This window comes from Loxodonta africana, chromosome 18 (assembly GCF_030014295.1).
Source record: "Loxodonta africana isolate mLoxAfr1 chromosome 18, mLoxAfr1.hap2, whole genome shotgun sequence".
Classification (NCBI taxonomy): Eukaryota; Metazoa; Chordata; class Mammalia; order Proboscidea; family Elephantidae; genus Loxodonta; species Loxodonta africana.
The window spans coordinates 66147788-66172175 of NC_087359.1; the positions used below are offsets into that span (position 1 = coordinate 66147788).

General features: G+C 51.5%; 1 protein-coding gene across 2 annotated transcripts; it reads right to left on the minus strand.

Moving 5' to 3' along the window:
• Positions 1–1568: 1568 nt before the first annotated feature.
• Positions 1569–24007, minus strand: P2RX1 (purinergic receptor P2X 1). Of its 2 annotated transcripts, XM_003416844.3 has the most exons (12): positions 23623–24007; positions 11979–12126; positions 11614–11685; positions 10863–10932; positions 10457–10553; positions 10090–10170; positions 9688–9829; positions 6409–6536; positions 5820–5910; positions 3358–3423; positions 2888–2989; positions 1569–2773 (listed from the first exon to the last, which is right to left on the minus strand). In XM_003416844.3, exons 1-12 carry the CDS (start codon positions 23757–23759, stop codon positions 2708–2710), a joined length of 1200 nt encoding a protein of 399 aa, XP_003416892.1. In that variant the 5' UTR covers positions 23760–24007; the 3' UTR covers positions 1569–2707. The 2 variants fall into 2 exon arrangements, with proteins under 2 accessions (XP_003416892.1, XP_064127655.1); XM_064271585.1 differs by having other exon boundaries at positions 1569–2989.
• Between the last annotated feature and the right edge of the window lie 381 nt (positions 24008–24388).

Below are 24388 nucleotides of genomic sequence, written 5' to 3' on the forward strand. Positions count from 1 at the left end.
GTGGGAGGAGGTCTCTGGGCTGGGCACAGGGGTGGGATACAGAGGAAGAGCCCTTTTCTACTCATTCAGAAGGGAAGGGGCAGGAGGTGCAGGAGCAGGTAGGTCTGGAGAAGGAGGGAAGGCAGAAGAGGGACTTCCTGTCTCATAAAACCCCAGGATTCTTCTTGGCTGCGGAAGGGCGGCGGACAGCCAAGGGCTTGAGGGAGCGGGGAACGGGGAGTAGCTACCATATTGGATGGCCACTAGTCATGTGTGGCTATATGAATTAATTAAAAATAAAAGCCATTCAGTTCCTCAGGTACGCTAGCCACATTTTAAGTGCTCAATGGCCACGTACAGCTAAACCAAAAACCAAACTCATTGCCATTGATGCAATTCTGACTTATGATGACCCCATGTGTTAGAGTAGAATTGCTCAATAGGGTTTTGGGGGCTGTAATCTTTATGGAAGCAGGTCGCCAGGCCTTTCTTCCATGGTGCCACTGGGTGGGTTCAAACCACCAACCCGTAGGTTAGCAGTGGAGCAGAAACCCTTCACGCCACCCAGGGACCTTTCACATGTGGTTAGTGGATACCACACCAGGCAGCACAGGCAGAAAACGTTTCTGTCACTTCAGAAAATTGTGTTGGATAGATCTGGCCTAGACAGAGGCATGTGATGGGGGTGCCCATAGCTGCAGGGGCTGGAAATGCTTCAGTCATGCCCACAGCAGGGCCCCTAGAGAAAACTACTCTCTCTCCAGTCAGGCCTTCCTCCCCCCTTCAGGATTCCCTCAGAAGTCACTCCTGGGACAGCCAGCCCCCTTTTCACCCGTGCATTCGTGAGGCCTCTCCTGGGTTTCTTAGCTGGTGCCAGCGCCAGGCCTCCCAGAACCGTGGGAGGGGCTTGTGGAGGACTGGGAAGAGCGCGAATGTTCGGGCTGTGCCAAGTCAGCAGCCCATGGACAGAGGAAAGCTGACCCCCAGCACTGACCCTGTGAGCTCAGGGCCAGTAGTGTCACTAGGGGAGTACAGGGAGTGCGAACTGCACCCCCTGGCACTGTCAGAGGGGGTGACGCCAAAATGACCCCGGGGTCCCTGGCGGCAGCGAAAGCATCACCAGGGTTGGTGTCATCCATCACCTAGTGTGGTAACTTGTTACCGCCCTCATCACCCGCCAGTCAGTGTGCACGCAGCCAGGCCAGGGTGCCTGCCAAGGGTCTGCGCCTTGGCCAGTGGGAGAGGGGAGGAGCTGCAGGGAGCTGTGGGGTGCAGGGCTGCACAGAATAACAATGCTGTGCCCTGTGAGGGGGTGGAGCGGGGTGCTCCACCCATGGGGGTGTTCCCCAGCCAGCCCACCCACCTCATGGGATGGGGGAGGCCACACTGAGTTACCGCACTGGGTGACACCAACCCTCGTGACACTACTGCTCAGGCCATAAGAATGAGATCACAGTTACCCACTAGAGAGCCATAGGGACCTCAGAGATTACTCAGCTCATTCTCACATTTCACAGATGGGCACACTGAGGTTCAGAGACAGCTCAGAAGAAAGTACAGAAGGCAGAGGTTTATCATCATTCCTTTTATTGTACTCCGCCCCTCGCTTTCCCCAGACCTTGTGTTCAGACACAGTCAGGCAGGCCTTGGAGCTGGGGCTGAGCCATAGGCAGAGAGCCCAGGATCTGGTCAAGGCTCCCACCCTGACCCGAGGTAGCTAGTAGGGACTCTTGGCCGGAAGAGGCTGTCCTGATCTGATACATTTGGGGAGGAGCACTTCCCCATGGAGGTGACATGGCATGGCTCATGTGCCTGTGCTTGGGGGTGTAAGTGTGCTTGGATGGTTGTGTTTGTAGGGGCCAAGCTGCTCAAATACACAGTGTGGCAGGAGGGGTATGTGCATGTGGGTGGGTGTGAATATGGGAGGGCGTACCCAAGACACTGTGTGGCATGTGTGTAAACCACACAGATGCTAAGAGTGTCTGAGACCTTGCTCCATGCCCCCATCTGCCAGGTGATACAGTCCCAGGCCTAAGCCTGACACCTGATCAAGGGCTTAGAGTCAGAAAGTTCTAGGGCAGTGGTTCTTAAACTTAGGTTTCAAAATGGTCTGGGGTGTTAGCTAACCATGTAGCTCCTGTGGCCCAGCACTCAAGATTCTGCTTCGGGAGGCCTGGAGGGGCCTAGGCACCGGATTTGTGGCTTAGCTCCTCAGGGAAATCCGAGGCCAACGAGAAACAGGGCTCGAGCAGAGCTTCCCAGTAGAACTTTCTGTGATGATGAGAATGTTCTGTGTGGCCCAATATGGCAGCCTCTAGAAATCTTCGTTTTATTCCATTTTAATTAACTAAAATTTAAATAGTCATCTGTGGCTAGTGGCTGCCACATTGGTGGGCAGAGATCCAGACACTGAGACAGGGGGATGGATACTGAGGGCCCTGAGAGAGAAGTGCAAAGCTAGGTGTACCTGTCCAGCCCCCGCCCTTCCACCAGGAGTGGCTGAGGCTAGAGTGGGGCTGCCTTAGAGGTGTGCAGAGTGGGAGTCAGAGCCCAGAATCACACAGGTCTCTCCCCAGGTCCACTCTGAGCTCCCCAGGTCCAACCTGGTGTCTGCCTGGCTGAGAGGGCAGCAGAACTCCTGGGGAGACCCTCCGTCCTGGCTGGGATGCCACCAGAGCCCTGTCCTGAGGCCTCATGCTACGTCTAGTCAGGAGTCAGGGGCCGAGTGTCAGGACGTCCTCATGTTCTCCTGAAGGTCCAGGACGGAGCTGGTGGCTGCGAGGTCACGCTCACCCTGTGTGTGTGTGTGGATGGGATAAAAGTCGACTTAAGGGAAACAGCTGGCACCCCCAACACAGACACACGGATGTGAAGCCTTTGAAGGGCCTGACTCAAACAGCCCTCTTACCTCCCCTGGCCCCATGGCCTCTGCATACTTGAATTTCTTCTGCTTGTAGTAGTGCCTCTTAGGCAGGATATGGAGAAGCAGCAGGTCACAGAGAACGGTTGCCTAGGCGTGGGGGGTGGAGGACAGAGCATGGGAATCTGGGGGGCTGGTACAGAACCCTCCACATCTCACCTCAGACCCTACTCTAGACATCAGGTTCTTGCAATGAGCTATGGGGCTAGAGGGGGGACGAGATACTGCAGGACCCTCAGGAGTCCAGGACTGCCCGCGACACCTCTGTCCTGCCCCAGTTCTGGGCCTTGGTTTCCTTGGATATATTGTGGGTCTAGGGTGGTGGGACATGCAGTTGTTGGCTCAGTGATGATGGTCAGTTATGGACAAGCTTTGGAGTGAGTGGCTTGCTGCTGCCACTGAGATGTGGAAGGGGAGGGGCTGACCCCATCACAGTGACTCCTGACCCCAGTACTTACCACCCCGAAGATGCCAATGCCAGACCCAATGGTGGTCATTGTGGGTATGATGTCAAACTTCCCAGCCTGGTGGCAGAGACCAGGGGAGGAAGGCGTTAACAGCCAGAAGGGGCCTGGCTGGACAAAGCCTCTCCAAGAATCTTTAAGACCAGGCCTGGGACAAAGGGACTTCCCTGCCTTCAAATGCTAACTGTCCCCTATAGCCCAGTTCTCTGGCTCTGGGTGAGGATCCACCTGCTGGCCAGGAGACCTGGTGTTTTGTTGTTTTGTTTGTTTTATTGTGCTTTAGCTGAAACTTTATAGCACAAATTAGTTTCTCATTCAAAAATTATACACAATTTGTTTTGTGACACTGGTTGCAATCCCCTCGATGTGTCAGGACTTTCCCCCTTTCCCTTTATACCCCAGGTTCCCCGTGTCCATTTGTCCAGCTTTCCTGTCCCTTCCTGCCTTCTTGTCTTTGCTTTTGGGTAGTTGTTGCCCATTTGGTCTCGTATACTTGATTGAACTAAAAAACATGTTCCTCACGTGTATTATTGTTTGATTTATAGGCCTGTCTAGTCTTCGGCTGAAAGGTGGACTTCGGGAGTGGCTTCAGTTCTGAGTTAGCAGGGTGCCCGTGGGCCATCGTCTCGGAGGTTCCTCCAGTCTCTGTCAGACCAGTAAGCCTGGTCTTTTTTTGTGAATTTGAATTTTGTTCTACATTTTTCGCCCACTCTGTCCAGGACCCTCTACTGTGATCCCTGTCAGAGCCCTCAGTGGTGGCACCATCTAGTTCTGGGCTCCGGCTATGGTTCATGTGGTCCGTCAGTCCATTGGGCTAATACTTTCCTTGTGTGTTTGGTTTTCTTCATTCTCCTTTGCTCCAGACGGGATGGGAACCATAGATGTATCTTAGATAGCCACTCACAACCTTTTAAGATCCCAGACGCTACTCACCAAAGTAGAATGTAGAACATTTTCTTTATGAACTATGTTATGCCAATTGACCTATATGTCCCCCAAGACCATGGTCCCCAGCCCTCAGTCCCAGTAACTTGGTTCCTCAAGGTGTTTGGATGTGTCTAGGAAGCTCCTGTGATTTTGCCTTGGTCAAGCCTGCTGACTTCCCCTATGATGTGTGTTGTCTTTCCCTTCACCAAAGTTGCCACTTGTCTACTATCTGATCAGTAACCTTGTAACCATCCAAGACTGTTTCTTTCTGTGTATAAACTTTTTTTTTTTTTTGCGTTTTTATTATAGTGGTCTCATACAGTATTTTTCCTTTTGTGATTGACTTATTTCACTCAGCATAAGCCCTCCAGGTCCATCCACGTTGTGAGATATTTCAGAGATTCATCATTGTCCTTTATTGTGTGTGTGCACCATAGTTTATCCATTCATCTGTTGATGGGCATGTAGGTTGTTTCCATCTTTTTCCTATTGTGAATAATGCTGCAATGAACATGGGTGTACATATGTCTATTCATGTAATGGCTTTTATTTCTTCAGGATATATTCCTAGCAGTGAGATTGCTGCATTGTATGGGTATTTCCATTTCTAGATTTATAAGGAGGTGCCATATCGTTTTCCATAGCAGTTATACTATTTTACGTCCCCACCAACAGTGCTTAAGTGTTCCAATCTCTTCGCAACTTCTCCAACATGTCATTTTCTGTTTTGTTTTGTTTTGTTTTGTTTTGTTTTATTTTATTAGTGCCAGTAGGGTGAGATGGTATCTCATTGTAGCTTTGATTTGCATTTCTCTAATGGCTAGACTGGAAACCCTGGTGGCGTAGTGTTTAAGTGCTATGGCTGCTAACCAAAGCGTTGGCAGTTTGAATCCGCCAGGCGCTCCTTGGAAACTCTATGGGGCAGTTCTACTCTGTCCTATAGGGTCACTATGAGTCAGAATCGACTCGACGGCACCGGGTTTGGTTTGGTTTTTTTTTTTTAATGGCTAGTGATTGCAAGCATTTCCTCCTGTGTCTGTTAGCCACCTGAATGTCTTCTTTGGTGGAGTGCCTGTTCATAGCCTTTGCCCATTTTTTAATTGGACTTTTGTTGTTGAAGTTTTGAAGTATTCTATAGATTTTAGAGATCAGACCATTGTTGGAAATGTCATAGCCAAAAAAGTTTCCCAGTCTGTAGGCTCTTTTTACTCTTTTGGTGAAGTCTTTTGATAAGCATAAGTGTTTAATTTTTAGGAGCACCCAGTTATCTAGTTTATCTTCTGGTGTTTGTGCAAGACCTAGGTTTTGACCTTAACTCTACCTCCCCGGACACAGGGAGACAATGGGGGAGGAATGGTCACAGGCTGGAAAACCCTGCCCTTGAATGACCCACACCACATGTTATTAGAAGTAAGAACTGCTGAATGAGTCCCATCTAACTTCCAGCTATAACCACAAGCACCCAACAGGCACATGCAGGAACTGAGGCTGGTTCTCTGGCTGCTCCCCCCCCCACGCTAGACACTCACCTTGCCGTCCACCAGGATGTCAAAGCGAATCCCAAACACCTTGAAGAGGTGACGGTGGTTGGTCCCATTTTCCACGAAGTACCTGGCAAACCTAGGGGAAGGGGTGGGTTGCAGCAGAGGGTAAGGAACCACCTTGGGTCTGGAGTTCTCAGAGCATCAGGATGCAAGCGTCTTTAGAGGGCCACGAGTACAGCCCCTCCCTGACATGTTATATAGAGGGAACGACCTAGGGAGGGACAGGATCTGGCCCAGGGTCACAAAAGGGGAGTCACAGGGAGAATTTCCGGCCCCATACCAACAATTCCAGGAAGCTGCACTCAACCCTTGTCCTAACTCCCGACGTCAGCAATTTCCCCAGCCAGTCCTTGCCAGGTGGGCCTCTAGGGGATTGAGGCCCATGGGCAGAGGGAGTCAGGCCCCCAAGGTCTTGCTTCCTGCTGGCCCCCTGCTTGGCCAACCCCAGGCAGGAAGGGAGCTGCCCAGGCTCCTCTGCTCCCCTCCCGGGACACTTGCTTTGCCCCAAAGGGTTCTGGGAGTAGAAAAGCCCCAGGGGCTCCAAGGAGTGTGCCAGTGGGGGCCTGACAGGCACCTGAAGTTGAAGCCTTGAGACAGATTTTTCTCCTCATATAGCCCGTGGAACTCGTAGATGGGCTTGCAGTGTCGCACGTGCCAGTCCAGGTCACAGTTCCAGTCGATAGTGATGCCGACTACCCCGCCCTACACAGGTGTTTAAGATGCAAGGTTTCAGGATGATGACATTCCTGTCCCTCAGCTGGTACCAGCATCTCTTGAAGAGGGGATACTTTTTGTTTGAGAAAATACACTGAGAAGTTGCTTTAGCCTCTCTGGCCTCACCTCCGGCCCGGTATACTCCACGCTCCAGCTTTCTGACAGTTTCTAGAACACATCAACTTCTTCCTACCACAGGGCCCTTGCACGCGCTGTTCTCCCCAGTTCTCCAAAAGACTGGCTGTTTTGCAGCCTTTGGTCACTTCCCCCGAGAGGCTTTACCTGACTGCCACCTCCAGTCTAAATTTCGCCCCTGCTATTAGCTCAGATTATACTCTATGTGTTTTCTTTCAGAACCTTTGGCACTTTGTAATTACATATTTATTTTGTGTGATTATTTATTAACCCATCTCCTCCAAGACTGTAAGCTCCATGAGGGTGGGGCTGTCTCGGCCTCATTGGTTACAAACTCCTCAGCTCCTAACACAAGTCACAAAATAGAAGTCAAACAAATAGTTGTTGAGTTAAAAAGTGAGTCTGTAAAGACAAAGGGCGGGAAAAGAAAGTTGAGAAAGTGAAATTCCTCTGGGCAAGGTAAGGAACAAGGACGAGGAGGAGGCAGAGAGGAGTTGGAGGTTAGGCCGAGCAATAGGAAAAGAATTGAGGGGTGCAAGCGGACAGGAAGCTGGGCTATTAGGTGGGAAGCTAGCGCCTGCAGAAGGGAGTGAGTGAGAAATTCCCAGTGGGGGATGGCGAGAGATTTTTAAGAACCCAAAACCAAACCAATTGCTGTGGAGTTGATCCAAACTCATGGGGACCCTATTTGTGTCAGAGAGAACTGTGCTTGACAGGGTTTGCAGTGGCTAATTTTTTGGAAGCAGATCACCAGGCCTTTTCTTCAAGGCACCTCTGGCTGGACTTGAACCTCTAACCTCTTAATTAGCAGCTGAGCATTTACCAGTTTGCACCACCCAGTGACTCCTTTTTAGGAACAGGGGAGCCTAACACTCTGCTTTTAGAATGTATGTTGCTATATTTTAAATTCCACAATACCAAACCAAAAAACCAAACGTACTGCCGTCAAGTCAATTCCAACTCATAGCTACCCTATAGGACAGAGGAGAGCTGTCCCATAGTGTTTCCAAGGAGCAGCTGGTGGATTTGAACTGCCAACCTTTTAGTTAGTAGCCAAGCTCTTAACCACTGTACCACCAGGGCTCCAACATACACAAGGGGTCAGCAAACTGAGGCCCGTGGGCCAAATCTGGCTAGGCCCATTATTTATATATTGCCTATAGCTGTTTTGGAGTCCCTGGGTGGTGTAAATAGTTAAAGCACTTGACTGCTAACTGAAAGGTTGGAGGTTTGAGTTTGCCCAGAAGTACCCTGGAAGAAAGGCCTGGTGTTCTGCTTCCAAAAACTTAGCCATTGAAAACCCTAGTGGGCACAGTTCTACCAGGACACACATGGGGTCGCCATGAGCTGAAGGTGAACTCCATGGCAACTGGTGTATAGTTGTTTTTACCCTAAAATAGCAGAGTCGAGTAGCTGTGACAAGAGACCTTATGGTCTGCAAAGCTGAAAATATTTCTTATACTGGCCCTCTGCAGAAATTTGCTGATCCCTGCTCTAGACAAATGTGTTGTGAGCGGGGTTTTTATTTGTGTGTGTGTGAAATCACAAAGAAGGGACTGATTTCCACACCTGAGCAGATGGCTGCAGGAGCAAAAATAATAATGGACACGTACGTGGAATCACCATGTGCCAGGCAAAATGGAAATGCTGTGACATGTATGATCTCACTTGATCCTCAAGACAAACCCATGACACTGGCACTATTGTCCCACTTTAAAAACGAGTTGCTGTGGGATTGACTGTGGCTCACGGTGAGCCCATATGTGTCAGAGTAAACTGTGCTCCACAGGGTTTCAATGCCTGATTTTTTAGGAGCCCACCCACCCAAATGTATGTGCAGAAATTTAGACATGCAGAAATTAAGAGATTTGCTTAAGCCCACACTGCCAGCTGAGGCACAGTAGGTTCGAGTAGCCAGCCTTTCAGTTAGCAGCCGAACACTCAACCGTTTGCACCACCAGGGCTCTTTTGTGCCCCTTATATGGTATTGCTTTTCTTGGAAACCCAAGTGACTGAGGACCTCAGCTTCCGGAATTCCCAGGAATCCTCAGGGGTGAGAGACTGAGTACACAAAGGGGCAATGGCCAGACCATATATGACAATAGAACTCTGACCCACAGCCTCTGCAGCAAGCAGTCCAGGAAGCCACGCTACAATGTCTGCAGCAATCGGCTCCAAACGGCCGGGACTTGGTCAATAGCTGCCAACTTCTCTAATTTTTGCCCCTCCCCCATGCTTCCAACTTAGAACCAACCAAAGAAAGCCAAGTATGCTCCCCTGGCCATCACATTCAGCTTCCCCACCCCAGCAACCTCTAATCAAGGCATACCTGAAGCAGGGAAAAAAAAAAATCAAACCCAAACCTGTTGCCATCAAGTCGATTCTGACTCATAGAACTGCCCCATAGGGTTTCCAAGGCTGTAATATTTATGGAAGTAGGCTGCCACATCTTTCTCCCACAGAGCAGCTGGTGGATTCGAACCGCGGCCTTCTCGTTAGCAGCCGAGCACTTTAGCCACTGTGCCACCAGGGCTCCCTAGGCATACCTAAAGCCTTCCGTTTTTCCCCACTGTAAAGCTTTCCACCTTGCCTACCTGGTGTGATGGTGGCTGGCTCCCTTTACTATATATAGCAAGCTCCGACTACATAGCCTTTGCTTATTCTCATTTGAGTGGTCTTCATTTATTCCCACAGGGGTTATGGGCTTTGGAACTCAAGCTGCTTTTATCTAATATTTAGAAGATAATGGGGCCTCAGATGATATCGTCTGCCCACGTCCATTCATCGTGGTCCCTCCTCTGTGCCAGGTCCATGCCAGGCCCTGCTGAGGACACAGGCCTGACCCTCAGCACCCCCGGTATTAGGGAACAGACCCAGACATACATTTGCCTACACCAGGGGGGCTTCAGGGTCAGAGAAGATTAGCTGGTCTTGAAAAGCACTGAACGGCTTGATGGCCCTGGGTTCCAGCCCTGGCCGGGCACTGTTCCCTCCTCCCCCGTACCTTCTCGGCCAGGGAGTTAAAATTCTGGCCTGACGCTTGCACCACGTAGCCTAGCTTGAAGATAGGGCACAGCGGGTGGGTGGTCTTGTGATAGAGGCAGGTTTTCAGGTAGGCAGCATCCACTTCCTCCACCAGGTTGCGCCTGTGGGGGCAGAGGGCGTTGGCAGCAGCAATGTGCCAGCTGGAAGGGTGCCCACTGTACCTCAAAGCTCTGGGAATTCCTCCCAGGCTCCAGAAGTGCCCTGTTCCTAAGCCCTTGGAAACCAAAGGCAGCCCACCCCCAGGGCCCAGCCCAGGCTTCTGCCTCAAGTGCAACCAGCAGGGATGGAGGGAGGCAGAGGCAGCGGAGGCCAGCTGGAGCACCTCGGAGCTTCCTGCATCTCTGCTGCATTTCCCACGAACCTGTTGACCTTGAAGCGTGGAAAGCTGATGCTGTTCTTGATGAAGAGAGTGAAGTTCTCGGCCTCCCGGAGAAGGGCGGGGCTGGAGGAGACCAAACTCACTCTCTGCCCCTTCCCAGGGGGCCCCTGTGTGCCCCACACAGAGCTTGACATGGTGGGGGTAGGAGGGGTGGGAGCATATGGGACCCTCTGGTGAGGGGACGGGTGTGCTGTAATGGTGGACACTCAGGCCCCTTGATCAGAGGGCCGGGGGGAATCTGGCCTGGGCGGCGGGAATGGGGTGGGGTGCAGGTCCTTCCCAGAGCCCAGATCCAGGTGCCTCTCCCTCTGGGCTGGGGACTTTGCTCCCGAGAGGGACAGGGAGTTACCGTGGAACTTTGTCGTCCACCTCCACGGGACACCAGCCAAAGATCTCACAGGTGTGTACAGTGTTGTTGAAGGCCACACACTTTCCTGTGCGGATGCCTGGAGCAAAGGAGGAAGGCCTGAGGGCCCACGCTGAGCTGGGGTACAGAGGGGGCCCCAAGCCCCGCCCTCGGATCCCCCAGGGATGGAGCATCAAGAGAAGGGGCCTGAGGACAGATGTGGCTGGCTCCGGGACAGGGCAAGCCAAGGTCAGTGTGGCAGAAGGGGCAGAGAGGAGGAACGATTTCCTGGGGAGGACCCGCCTGGGGTGTGAAGAGAGGCCTGTCCATGGAAGGTGGGCCTGAAAGGCCACTGAGCCTGGAGAGGAGAGGGGCTGTGGAGGGGAGGGGCTGTGGAGGCTGACCTTACCTTGGGCTTTCCTTTCAGCCTTCCCTGGTGTACAGCCGCTGTCATCTGTGCATATGCCCCCTTCTGGGTGCTGGGGGAGGGGAGAGCTGCTGGCCCCAGACCCCTTGGGTGGGGGCCTGAGAAAAGCCCCTCCCACCCCCAGGGCCCTAGTGAGGGTGTGAGGCAGAGTCTCAGGCCCCTCTGGGGGTGAACCTGGCTCACAATGTCCTCCCCCTAGCTCCCACCCTCACTGCCCTGTCCAGGACCCCTCTGAGATCTCGTCCAGCTGTCTCGTGGCCACCATCAGCCACGGCAGGGAAGTGGGATGGGTGGGCGCTAAGGCCCAGCATCCAGCTCAGCACGTGGAGAGAAGGAGGGAAGGTTCTCAGCACTGCCAATGGCTGATTGTTACTTTGTGTGAATCTATACCTGAAATCCCACCATTGGAGTCCCTCAGTGGTGCAGTTAACTCCCTGGGCTGCTAACCAAAAGGTTGTCGGTTTAAGTCAACCCAGAGGTGCCTCGAAAGAAAAGCCAGGTGATCTACCTCTCAAAACTCAGCCACTGGAAACCCTGTGGAGTGCAGTTTTACCCTGACACACGTGGGGTCCTCTTGGGTTGGAACTGACTCCAGGTAACTGGTTGTGCCTGAAATCCCACCACTGGGGTCCCTGCAGAAAGCCTCTCTGCCTTCACCTCCAGTGCCCGAAGGGACCGCCTCTTCCATGCTATTTTCCCTGTGGGTTCAAGAAGCAGGAGCAGCAGGGCTCACCTCTGCACAGTAGCCTTGAGCCTGCTGGGGGGTCGCGATGAAATTGGTCATGACAACAAAGGAGCTGTCCCCCTGGAAGTGAGGGATAGGGGAGGGTGGAGCAGGGCTGGGAGCTGGGAGGGCAGCCCAAGAGCCCAACACTGTCCCAGCAGGCCCCTAAAGCACCCGCCCACCACCCAGCAGCCTCTATATCCCTCAGAATAGGAGTGATATTGCAAGACCGCGCTGCCAGGGAAACAGATTCATGGGGAAACTGAGGCCCAGATAGAGATAGGAGGTGGAGTGGTCCCTAAGGGAGGCTGGCAAAGCCCAACCCAGCTCTGAGCCAGGCCTGTGAGTGGAAGGTACACCCCGAGTCAGCTCACCTGGGCTGGAAAGATGTAGTCAGCTACATCCCAGACCTGGGGGCCCAGGCCTGGGAGCTGTGTCACAGCCAGGCCCTTGAGTTTCACAGACACACTACTGATGAGGCCACCTGAAGTCTGGTAGCCCTTCTCGTAGACAAACACCCACCTGCAGGGGGCAAAAGGGAGTTGTGGTTCTGGGCCAGGGCTGGGAGGGGGCATTCAAGTACTAACCAAAAGGCTGATGGTTTGAACCACCCAGAGGTGCTTCAAAAGAAAGGCCTGGCAATCTTGCATCTGAAACTTCACAGCCTTGAAAACCCTATGGGAGCAGAGCGCATCTTTTGGACCTGAGGTTCCTGCAGTGAGATGCTCCCAGACTAGATCTACTTTGCAGCAATGGAATCACCATGAGTCAGAATTGAGCCCATGCGTCTTAGTTTCTTAGAGCCGCTGTACAAGAAATACAAGTGAGTGGCTTTAATGAACAGAAATTTATTTTCTCACAGTTTAGGAGTCTAGGAGTCCAAATTCAGGGTGCCAGCTCTAGGGGAAAGCTCTCTGTCAGCTCTGAGGGAAAAAAAATTTTTTTTTTTTAAATTGTGCTTTGGGTGAAAGTTTATAGCTCAAGTTAATTTCTCATACAAAAACTTGTACACCTATTGTTATGTGACCCTAGTTGCAATCCAGATAATTTGACAGCACACTTCCCCTTTCCACCCCGGATTTCCTGTGTCCGTTCAGCCAGCTCCTATCCCTTTCTGCCTTCTCATGTGAGGGAAAATTCTTGTCTCAGCATCTCTAGTGTTCTTCCTGACATTCCTTGGAGGTCTCCGTATGGCTTCTATCTTTCCCCATTTGTGCTTGCTCGCTTCTGTGCCTATTCTACTTTTTATATCTCAGAAGTGATTGGTTTAATCTCGCTCAATTGGCATAACATAGTTTATAAAGAAAACCTTCTACATTCTACTTTGGTGAGTATTGTCTAGGGTCTCAAAAGCTTGTGAGTGGCCATCCAAGATCCTCCACTGGTCTCACTGCATCAGGAGCAAGGGAGAATAAGAAAGCCAAAGACACAAGGGAAAGATTAGCCCAAAGGACTAGTGGACCACATCTACCACGGCCTCCACCAGACTGAGTCCAGCACAACTAGATGGCGCCCAGCTACCACCACCGACTGCTCTGACAGGGATCACAATAGAGGATCCCAGACAGAGCTGGAGAAAAATGTAGAACAAAATTCTAACTCACAAAAAAAGACCAGACTTACTGGCTTGACAGACTGGAGAAACCCTGAGAGCATAGCCCCTGGGTACCCTTTTAGCTCAGCAACGAAGTCACTCCTGAGGTTCACCCTTCAGCCAAAGATTAGACAGGCCCATAAAGCAAAATAAGACTAAATGGGCACACCAGCCCAGGGGCAAGAACTAGAAGACAGGAGGGGACAGGAAAGCTGGTGACTGGGAAGCCAAGGTAGAGAAGGGAGAATGTTGACATGTCATAGTGTTGATAACCAATGTCGTAAAACAATATGTGTACTAATGGTTTAATGAAAACTAATTTGTTCTGTAAACCTTCATCTAAAGTACAATTAAAAAAAAAAAGTGATTGGTTTAAGACATATTCTATACTGATACGGCCTCATTAACCTAACAAAGAAAACTCTATTCCCAAACAGGTTTTTTTTTTTTTAATATTGTGATTTTGGAGAAAATTTACACAGCAAATTAGGTTCTCATTGAACAATCTCTGTACATATTATTCAAGGATTTTTCACAATATGTTAGCATTCTCATTATTTCCATTCTGGTTGCTCTATTTCCATTAATCTAGCTTCCTTGTCCCCCCTCCCCTTACCTTCTAATCTTTGGTCTAGGGTAAATGTTGACCATTAGCCAAATGGGATTCTATCTACAGACATCATAGATTGAATTGTGTCCCCCCAAAGTATCTGTCAACTAGCTGGGCCATGAGTCCCAGTATTGTGTGATTGTCCGCCATTTTATGTGATTTCCCTGTGTGTTGGAAATCCTATCACTATGATGAAATGAGATGGATTAGTGGCAGTAATATTGATGAGAGATGTAAGATTAGGTAGTGTCTTAAGCCAATCTCTTTGAGATATAAAAGACAGAAGCAAGCAGAGAAACACGGGGACCTCATACCACCGAGAAAGTAGTGCCGGGAGCAGAGTGTGTCCTTTGGACCCAAGGTTCCTGCCCTGAGATCCTCCCAGACCAAGGGAAGACTGATGCATCACAAAGGCCTTCCTCCAGAGCCGACAGACAGAAAGGCTTCCCCTGGAGTTGGTGCCCTGAATTCGGACTTCTAGCCTACTGGACTGTGAGAGAATAAATTTCTCTTTGTTAAAGCCACCCATTTGGGATATTCCTGTTATAGCAGTGCTGGACAACTAAGACAACAGGTATAGAGGTTAGGATTCCAACATATATGGGGAGGTGGGGCACAATTCAGTGCATAACACCACAGCAACTGGTTTTGGCTTTTTTTTGGCAGCAGTGGGACATGTCGCGTGTCCTTTCCCTCCCCCAGATGCCTTTCTGAGCCATTCTTTGGTCCTAAAGCTACATCTTGGGCTGGGTGCACCATTCTTTTCACTATGAAAGTACTCATTCCCGAGGAGGAAAGCCAGGGAATGACTCTTTCAGGTGCTTTCCAAAAGCAGGTTTTGCTGGGGCTTAGAGGCATAGCCTGGAGGGCAAGGTTCTTGGAGCCCGGGCCTCCTTCTCTCCCTTGGTCCTGCCACAGAGAAGCAGCAGAGCATGATGGCTGAGAGCTGTGTGTTCTGGGTAAGCCATTCAATCTCTCCGTGCCTCAGTTCCCTCATCTATAAAATGGGGATAATAATAGTACCAACAGTATCAATCTCATATTGTTGTGCGTTAAATGGGGTAGTAAGTATGAAAACACTTAGAATGAGAACTGACTCCAAGTAAATGGTATATAAAAAACCAGTTGCCACCAGGTCGGTTCCAACTCATGGCTATTCCATGTGCGTCAGAGTAGAACTGTGCCTCACAGGGCTTCTTCCAATGGCTGAGTGTTCTGAAGTAGATCACCAGGCCTTTCTTCCGAGGTGCCTCTGGGGGGGACTTGAGCCTCCTATCTTTGAGTTGTACCTGAGCGCTTAACCATTTGCATCACTCAGGGACTCTAAATGTTCCATAGACGTTAACTGTTATTATTATTTCAGCCATACTGGGAACTACTGGGATAGGGGACTGAAAGGGAAAGGGGCTATTTCAAAGGCCTGCAGCATCTAGCCGCTCCTCCCCAACCGAGGCCCCTGTGAGAGCGCTCAGGCTGGAGGCCTCCTTGCCTTCTTGGGCAAGTCTGTCCCTCTCTTCCCAACATCAAGAAACCCTGCTCCTTTGCGTCCTCCAGTTTCAGTCTGTGAGGTTCAGCGTGGGGTGACTCCCCTCCTAGCTCCAGGGGTAGGCACATGACCAAGGCTTGAGGATAAGTGTTCCATCACCCTGGCAACAGCATTTGATATAAGGATAGACACATGACCCCAGGCTTATCAACAGTGAGGCCAGTATTTTTCTGGGAATTACTGGGAAAAAGGTGTTTCTCTGCTGGTGACTAAGTAGGGAGGCTTCAAGCTCATGACCGTGGTCAGTCATCTTTGCCACCTCACTGAGACAGCAAGCATGTGAGTGAAGCCAAACCAGGAGATGGAGAGAGGCAGACTCCTGACAATGTTGTTTGAGCACCTGGATCCAGCCATGCCTGAAGGATGTGTGATTTAAAGTCAACTTCTGGGTTTCTCAGTTACATGAGCCAGTAAATTCCCTTCCTTTGTTTAAGCCAGTTTGGCTTTGGTTTCTGTTGCTTAAGACTGAGAGTCCTGGATAAAATTCCCTCTCTGGGGTATGGGCCCCTTCCTTCAGGTAAAACTCTTCATGGATATTCAGGGTAATTATGTGTGGGAGGTGGGGGTGTCTGCCTGTGGGTGTCTGTGTCACCCGTCTGAGTGTGTAGCTGTGTATCTCCAGGGCAAATATGCAAGCGTACCTGTGGCTGTGAGCATGTATTCTATCCTCTTCACCCCTTGCCCTACCCTCAGCCCACCTATCCAAGCAGAACTCAAAGCTGTCTACTCCCCTCTCCTGGTAACAGGAATTCTCCAGGCCTTGTAGTCCCAGAGTCACTGCTAGCTCACTAGGACTGTCTCCCTGCTCCAGGCTCCAGGGAAGCAGTTCATTGCTGTTCTCTCCCCTTCCATAGTCCCCCTCCTTTTCCAAGCCTCTCCCCCAGCCTAGCATTGACGCTAAACTGCACCCCTCCAGAAGCTTAATGGTGGTCACTGCTGCCTCCTGCAGGTTTTAGATGGCAACAGGTGAGGCATAACAAAGGCCGTGAGCGCAACAGTCCCGAGCCAGCAGCCCTGCTTCCCCTCCTGATCAGGGAAAAATGGGGAGTCAGCCATCTCCTCCCCCTCTTCTTAGGTCTCTTCCTCCAGGAAGGCCTCTGGCTCCAGGCCCAAGCTTGAAGAGGTTGTTGGAGAGGTCACTGACCTAACTCTCAGCACACACACACCCCCACTCTGCTGTGACATCCCAGCAGCACTCTCTCTGTCCCAGACCAACTTCTCATAACATAGATGGGGAAACTGAGGTCTGGGAAAGTGTCCTTCCCAAGAGTCAGAGGCCAAGCAGGAAGCAGACCCCAGGCTTGGGGTGCTTAGCTCAGAACCCTGCTCACTCCTATGAGTAGCACTGGGAGTCAGCGTGTCAGCCAGGAGCCAGGAGCTCGGAGGGGAAGCGTGGCTGCACTGAGGCGGAACACTAGGGCTGGAGAAATATTCCCAGGGTGTGTCTGCCTCTTGGCTCTGTCGATCTTGTGGGTCAAAGGGAAAAGTCAAATCTGGCACCAACGACCTTGCTCCTGGTAATAATATAACTGGCCACGATGCTGGGCCTGCCTCCCTCCCCCACTGCCCAGGCTGCCCCTCCAAAGCTATGCCATCTTTAACTTGTCCTTGATGCCATCGCCCTGGGAAGGACACTGTCGTAGGTTGAATTGTGTCCCCCCAAAATGTGTGTCGACTTGGCTAGGCCATAATTCCCGTATTGTGTGGTTGTCCACTATTTTGTGATCTGACGTGATTTTCCTATGTGTTACAAATCCTACCTCTGTGATGTTAATGAGGCAGGATTAGAGACAGTTATGTCAACGAGGCAGGACTCAATCTACAAGATTAGGTTGTGTCTTAAGTAAGTCTCTTTTGAGATATAAAAGAGAGAAGCCAGCAGAGGGACAGGGGGACCTCATATCACCAAGAAAGCAGAACAAGGAGAATAGCACGTCCTTTGGATCTGGGGTGCCTGTGCTGTAAAGCTCCTAGACCAGAGGAAGACTGATGACAAGGACCTTTCCCCAGAGCTGACACAGAGACAAAGTCTTCCCCTGGAGCTGGCACCTTGAATTCAGAATTCTAGCCTTCTAGACTGTGAGAGAATAAACTTCCATTTGTTAAAGCCATCAACTTGTGGTATTTCTGTTACAGCAGCGCTAGATAACCAAGATAAACACCCAAGGCACCTGATGCCAAAGACACCAGCATCTTCAGAAGCCCATCCCTTTCCAAGAGTTATTTTCCCCATCCTTTCCGCCTGGCTCTCGGCAACACCTTGTCCTGGGTCTCTGTCTTCTCTGATGACACTTTGTGGAAGAGGCCATGTGGTGGAGAGACCAAGAGTATGGCCTCTGGGGTCACACAGGTGGAGATTCAGGTATCAGCACTACCACTTAGCAGCTGTGTGACATCAGGCTAGAGACTAAACCTCTCTGAGCTCTGGTTTTGTTGTTGGTAAAACAAAGGTGATAGAACTTACCTCAAAGGCACTGATCCTTCAACAAATATTTATCAAGGCCCTACTATGTGCTGAGCCCTGGGCTGAACCCTAGAGAAGCGCTAGGTAATTGTTTGGGGGCAGTTTTGATGAGTTCTCTTTATGGAGATTAGCGCAGTCTCTAGTCCTCCTTCACTGATTCCTCTTTAAATGTTGATCCATTCCGTAACCCTGGCTTCTGTTTTCAGCCCAAGTAGAACTTCATGTAAGCTGTCACAGACACATGGGGGCCCCCAAATGTCTATCTCCAGTTCTGCACCTTCCACTGACATTCAACATCATTTAGTCATTCAACAAATGTTTGTCTAGCCTCTGTTACATGCAAGGAGTCCCTGGGTGGCGCAAATGGTTAAACACTCGACCACTAACTGAAAGGTTGATGGTTTGAACCCAGCCAGAGGTGCCTTGGAAAAAAGTCCTGGCAATCTGCTTCCGAAAGGTCACAGCCTTGAAAACTTTATAAACATACTGTTGTGGAGTGAATTCCGACTCATAGCAATCCTATAGGATAGAGTAGAACTGCCCCATATGGTTGCCAAGGCTGTAAATCTTTACGGAAAGCAGACTGCCACATTTTCCTTCCATGGAGCAGCTGGTGGTTTTGAATCACCAACCTTTTGGTTAGCAGCCCTGTGCCTAACCACTGTGCCACCAGGGCTCCTGGTGAAAACTCCATGGAGCAGTTCTACTCTGCAACACATGGGGTCACCATGAGTCAGAATCAACTAGATGACAACTGGTTTGGGTTTTGGGGGGTTTATTATGTGCAATGCACCCTTCTAAACCAAAAAAACTCAAACCCGTTGCCATCGAGTCGATTCCGACTCATAGCGACGCTTCCAGGCACTGAAAATACGGAAGCTGACAAAAATTTTGCACTCGAGGAACTTACAAAAATGTCTGCATCTCCAGCTGCTTGATCCCGCCACCCCACCCCAGACATCTCACCAGTACCTCAAACTTAACTGGACCCTTTAGAAAACAGTCTGAGAGTTCGTAAAATAATTATAAAGTTACCATGTGACCTGCAATTTCACTCCGAGTTATGTAACCAAGAGAAACGAAAACATATGTTCACACAAAACTTGGAAACGAATGTTCATAACAGCATTACTCATAACAGCCCCAAAATGGAAACAACCCAAGCGCCCATCGACTGATGAATGAATAAACAAAATGTGGTATATCTGGTCAACGGACTACTATTCGGTATGAATAACGTACTGTATAATAACTATGTATTTGGTATGAATGAATACTGATACCCGCTACAACATGGATGAACCTTAAAAACATTCTGCTAAGTGAAAGAAGCTGAACATAAAAGGCCACGGATTATACGATTCCATTTACATGAAATGTCCAAAACAGGCAAAGCAGGCTGTGTGTGGGGAAAGGGAACCAGGAGTCGCTGTCGACGGGAGCAGGTTTCTTTTTGGAGTGACCTGACCTCCTCATCTCCCCACAGAACTTGCTCCTCATCCCGTGCCCCCACCCTGGAAGATTCAGGTGTGTCTGAAGCACACGCTGGTTTTTCAGTTACGTAAGCCAATGAAGGAAACCTTCATGATGTAGCGGTTAAGTGCTTAAGGCTGCTAACCAAAAGGTCAGCAGTTCGAATCCGCCAGGCGCTCCTTGGAAACTCTACGGGACAGTTCTACCCTGTCCTATGGGGTCGCTATGAGTCGGAATTGACTCGATGGCAGTGGGTTTGGTTTGGGTTTTTTAAGCCAATGAATACCTCACACGTTTCCTCTTACATCCAGTTTAAATCTGGCTTCCGTCACTGGGAACCAAAGGAGTCCTGGCTAATTTGTCTACAAAAGGGGTTCCTCCTTCAGGCTCTCGTCAGGGCTGATGATACCTCCAGCCTCTCAGTCACCTGGGAGAGTCCTGAAGCACCTGTCCCCCACTCTGTGACCCCCCTCTGTCTCATGAAACCCAGCACACCTCCAGGCAAGAGAAGATGCTGTAGAAACGTCCCCTGGATGAATTTCTCTCAGTGATAGTTTGTCTCTATCCTTATCCCTGATGGAGTCCCAGGGTGGTGTAAATGGTTAGCACTCTTGGCTGCTAACTGAAAGGTTGGAAGTTCGAGTTCACCTGGAGGCACCTCAGGAAACAGGCCTGGCAATCTACTACAGAGAACAGTTCTACTCTGACACACACGGCGTTGCCATGAGTTGGAGTCCGACTCAACCCTGACTGGTATGCTCTGGGATCCATTTGCAGAATGCAGAAGCATGTGATTTCACAGTCTCTGTGTGAGGCCTCTGGGGAGGCCAAAAGGGGCCCAAGCGGGTGCCCAGAGCAGACCTGCCCAGCTTCCAGCCTCTGGGCCTTTGCCCATGGCTAGTTCCACCACCATGCCGCCTCTTCGAGGAACACTTCCCTGCCTCCCTCTATAAGTAGAATTCACCAGCCCCTTGGGAATCCTCAGCGTGCTGCAGCCAGACCACCCCACTTCTCTCCCAACCACAGCCCCCCTGGGCAGGGGTATATCACAGGACCCCCCCCCCGGCATGGGGCGGCACCATGTCAAGCACAGACTTTCAGGCTTAAAGAATATTCAAAGGTCATGGATGACCACCCATCACATACCTGAAGCCCACTGCTTGCATACCTCCAGTGACAGAGAGCTCACCACCTCCCAAGAGACAGCTCTAAATGTGACCATTTTGCTTTGAACCCAAGGAGTGTTATCTTAGCTCAGCCTTCCAGGGCCTCAAGCCCATCTGCTCCCTCTGCTTTCCCTGGACTTCTGGGAAGGTGTGGTGAATATAGACCATTGCCTCAGTTTCCCTCCCTGGAGTCTGTTTGGGCTCTCAACATCTCAGTCTCTGCCTCTGGCTCAGGAACTCTCTCCACCTCTAAGTCTCTTTTCATCTGAGTTGTTGCCTTACAGTATTTGCCCCTCTGGCCAGTTCTGTCTCTGAGCCTTCCTGTCCCCCCGCCACCCAGGTCGTGCTCCTGTCTCTCAGGTTCAGGGATCTGGGTCTTCCTTCATGGTCCTCTCTGTCCCTCCTCCAACCGCCACAGGACCAGACATGCAGACAGATGTGTGGGTAGGGCCCAGTTCCTCCTCAGGAGGGAACATATTGTTGAGCCTGGGTGTGATGTCTTTAGATGGGTGCTTTCCAACCCCTTCCCCATGGAACAGATGGGAAACTGAGGCCTGATACGCTGAGGCTGCATTCCAGGCTGTGCCAGAGTTTTCCCTCTGCAGTTGCCAATTCCTGATGAGTCAGTGCAGCTCTAGGAAGTGGCCAGATGAGGGCGCCAAAGACAGTGGGAGCTGCCTCCCAAGCTGGAGCCAGAAACCTGGGCTTGGGAGTATGGTGAGGTGGCAAGGGACCTGGCCTTCTGGCCTCTGGGCTGCTGAGTGACTTGGGCAGGTTGGTGCCCCTCTTTGACAATGCTTCCTTTCCAGGATGTTAACCCTACTTTGGGAGGCACGCAGACCTGGGTTCGAGTTCTGACTCAGCATCTTACTAGCTGTTACCTCTTATCACTGGCACTGAGGAGGGTCACAACCATCTGGAACCTGAACAGGTTATCTGGGGAAGGAGGGGGCTAGTGAGGTCCCCATCACTGGAGGTATGTTGCTCAGTGCTGAATGGTGACTTGGGTGGGTGACAGGGTCTGGGCACCAAATACAAGTGGACTGTCCCTTCTACTCTGACACTCCGTGGCCAGCGTGCAGAAGGGCCCTGGTGCTGCTCGCAGCTGCTGATATGGAAGCAGAAACAGGAAGAGAAGTTTGGAGCCATAGGGGCCACATGAGGACAACATCCTCCCAGTCTTTTCGGGTGAGGGGCAGACTAGGCCTGAGCATGCAACCTCTCTCTTCCTGGGAAGATCTGGAGAGAAGCGAATGGTAGTGGACTTCTAGGCCCATCCTGGGCTAGCATCACACCACCAGTGCCCCTATGACAAAAGTCCCCCAGAGGTGGGAAAGAGGAAGACAGCAAAGGCAGAGCTGAGGCCGAGGCGTCAGGAGGTAGGTCTCAGTTCTAACCCTGGATTTGATGCTCACTTGCCATTTTTTTTTTTTTTTGCCATATGACCTGGGAAGCCCATTATTCCTCTCTGGGACTCAGTTTCCCTCACAAGCTCAAACAAGACTGCAGATGTCAAAGCAGTTTGTGAACAGTACAGAGGCAGCAGCAGAAATGTGTCAAAGGGCTGGGTCCTGGCCCTGGCTCCCCTGACCAGCTCTGAGGTCTTAGGGACTGGGTGGGGTCAGAGGGAAGGCTGTTTTGGATGCTAGAGGCCCTGTGGTGGGGGAGGGCCAAGACTATGTGGTCACTGTTTGGACCCCTGGTTGGTCCACCCTGGCCGGCTCCATTTAGCAGCCCTCGTTTGTTCCCACAGCAAAAATGGGGACATGAAGACCAGAAGGGCAGAGCCCTCAGCAAAGCCCACAGAGCAAAGTCAGGCAGGGACTGGTAGGCAGTCCCAGACCCCCAGCAGGGGCTGAGCCCCCTTCCCTGGGGCCGCCAAGAGCCCTCCACAGAGTCATTGAGTGGACATGATGCACCGGACACACACAGCACACACATCAGGCACCTGGGCACACAGCCACAGGGCACACATGGGCAAAGCCACAAGCACGCCCATGTGAGCACCCAGCCCCAGGGACACACCGAGCAGACACACCAACTGGGCACATGTCCAGGCACATGAGGGCAACACAGCCACGGGCAGGACACAGGTGTGTGCTCCCACACACGTGTACTCACACATGTGCTTGCACAACCACACTCTCACACACGTGCAAGCCCCTGTCAGGCCTGTCTGGGCTCCCAGGATGGCCAGACCCTGGTCCAAGGGCAGTCAAGCTGCAAGGGGAATCCCACCCTGCATCTGATCCTGCACTGGGACAGGGGGACAGGTCCAGTGACACCCAGAAGGGAGTGTCATCCCTGTGGCCAGAACTGACCTCCAACCGTTGTCTGATACCCCACCATGAAGGAACCAGGACTTCAGAATTGCGAGGGTTTCTCTGCTCTGTTGTTGCTGTGTGCCATCAGATCCATTCCAACTCACAGTGACCCTATATGACAGAGTAGAACTGCCCCATAGGCAGTTCATAGGGTTTCCTAGGCTGTAATCTTTATGGGAGCAGATCACCAGGTCTTTTCTCCCTTGAAGCAAATGGTGGGTTCAAACCGCTGACCTTTCAGTTAGCAGCTGACCGCTTAACCATTGCACCACCAGGGCTCCTTTCTTCTGCTCTAACCGAAACCAAACCAAACCTATTGCCATCGAGTCGATTCTGACTTATAGCGACACTATAGGACAGAGTAGAACTACCCCATAGAGTTTCCAAGGAGCACCTGGTGGATTCGAACTGCTGACCTTTTGGTTAGCAACCGTAGCACTAAACCACTACTCCCCAAGATTTCCTCTTCTGCTTTAGGGGTCTCAAACAGGAAAGGGAAGATGGCACAGAGCCTGTCCCTCTCTGGCCTGTAAGATGGGTGTGGCCCTGTCTCTTAGTTCCACTCTGGTTTGCCTGGGAGGTCAGAGGTAGAAGGGCTGGGTGAGCTGCAGTTTGCTGGGGACCTGGCCTCAACAATGAGCTAGTTCCTCAGAGGTCAACGGCTTTGCCTCTTGTTCTCCATATGACTGGACAGGGCTTCCCCTTTCTGCCTTGAATACCACATCTCGAAGGACAAAGAGAGAGAGGGGCTCTTTGGCATCATGGGGGCCATCCCAGAGCTGGAGGACAGACCCGGGTTGGGGCTGGTGAGACAGGGCAGCAGGAGGGGGCCCAGACTCACCCGACTACGTAAACCAGAACCACGAGCTGGATCAGCCGGAACATGATGCCCACCTTCTTGTTGCGGACGAGCACCATTCGGGGAGTATCGTATTCAAAGAAGAATGCGGCCAGCTCATCCTGGAGCTGCTGCGCCATGGTGGGCCAGGGTGGGGCTGAGCCCCTGTACGGCCTGCTCTTGAGGGCTTGAAGTGAGTAGGGCGTCAGTACCCACAACCACAGCTGGGCCTCTGGGGGCTTCCCAGGCACTTAGGCAGGCCAGGGTAGGGCAGCTGAGGTCAGAGATCAGGAATCAGAGGTCAGACTAGAGATGCTTGGGTTGGGAGGGAGACCTCGGGTGGTCAGAGCTGCTCTTGGCCACTGCAGGCAATGGAGTGCAGGCCAGTCACTCCCGTGGACAAATAAATTCCCAAAGATAGATGGGGCGGGGCTGGTGGGGCCCAGCCCCATTGCCCCTCCTGGCTCCGCCTGGGCCTTGCTGGCCTCCGGAAACAGGAGCTGTTGGCAGGAAACCACGGGCCACCAGTCACAGGGGCAAAGATAAAGCTGTCAGCCCCCCAGAGCCTGGGCTGGGGCTTGGGAGAAGCTGGGGTGGCCTCAGGCCAGAGCCTTCCCAAAGCTGGGAACCCATCTCCACCCTCAAACATCCTCCCCTCCCCTGAACCCAGCCCTGAGGGCTGCTCAGTCCCTGGGGACCTATAGCCAGGAGAAGAGGAATGAGGGCGATTCTAGTCTAGCTGCTTGACACTTCCTTTGCCTGTGGCAGA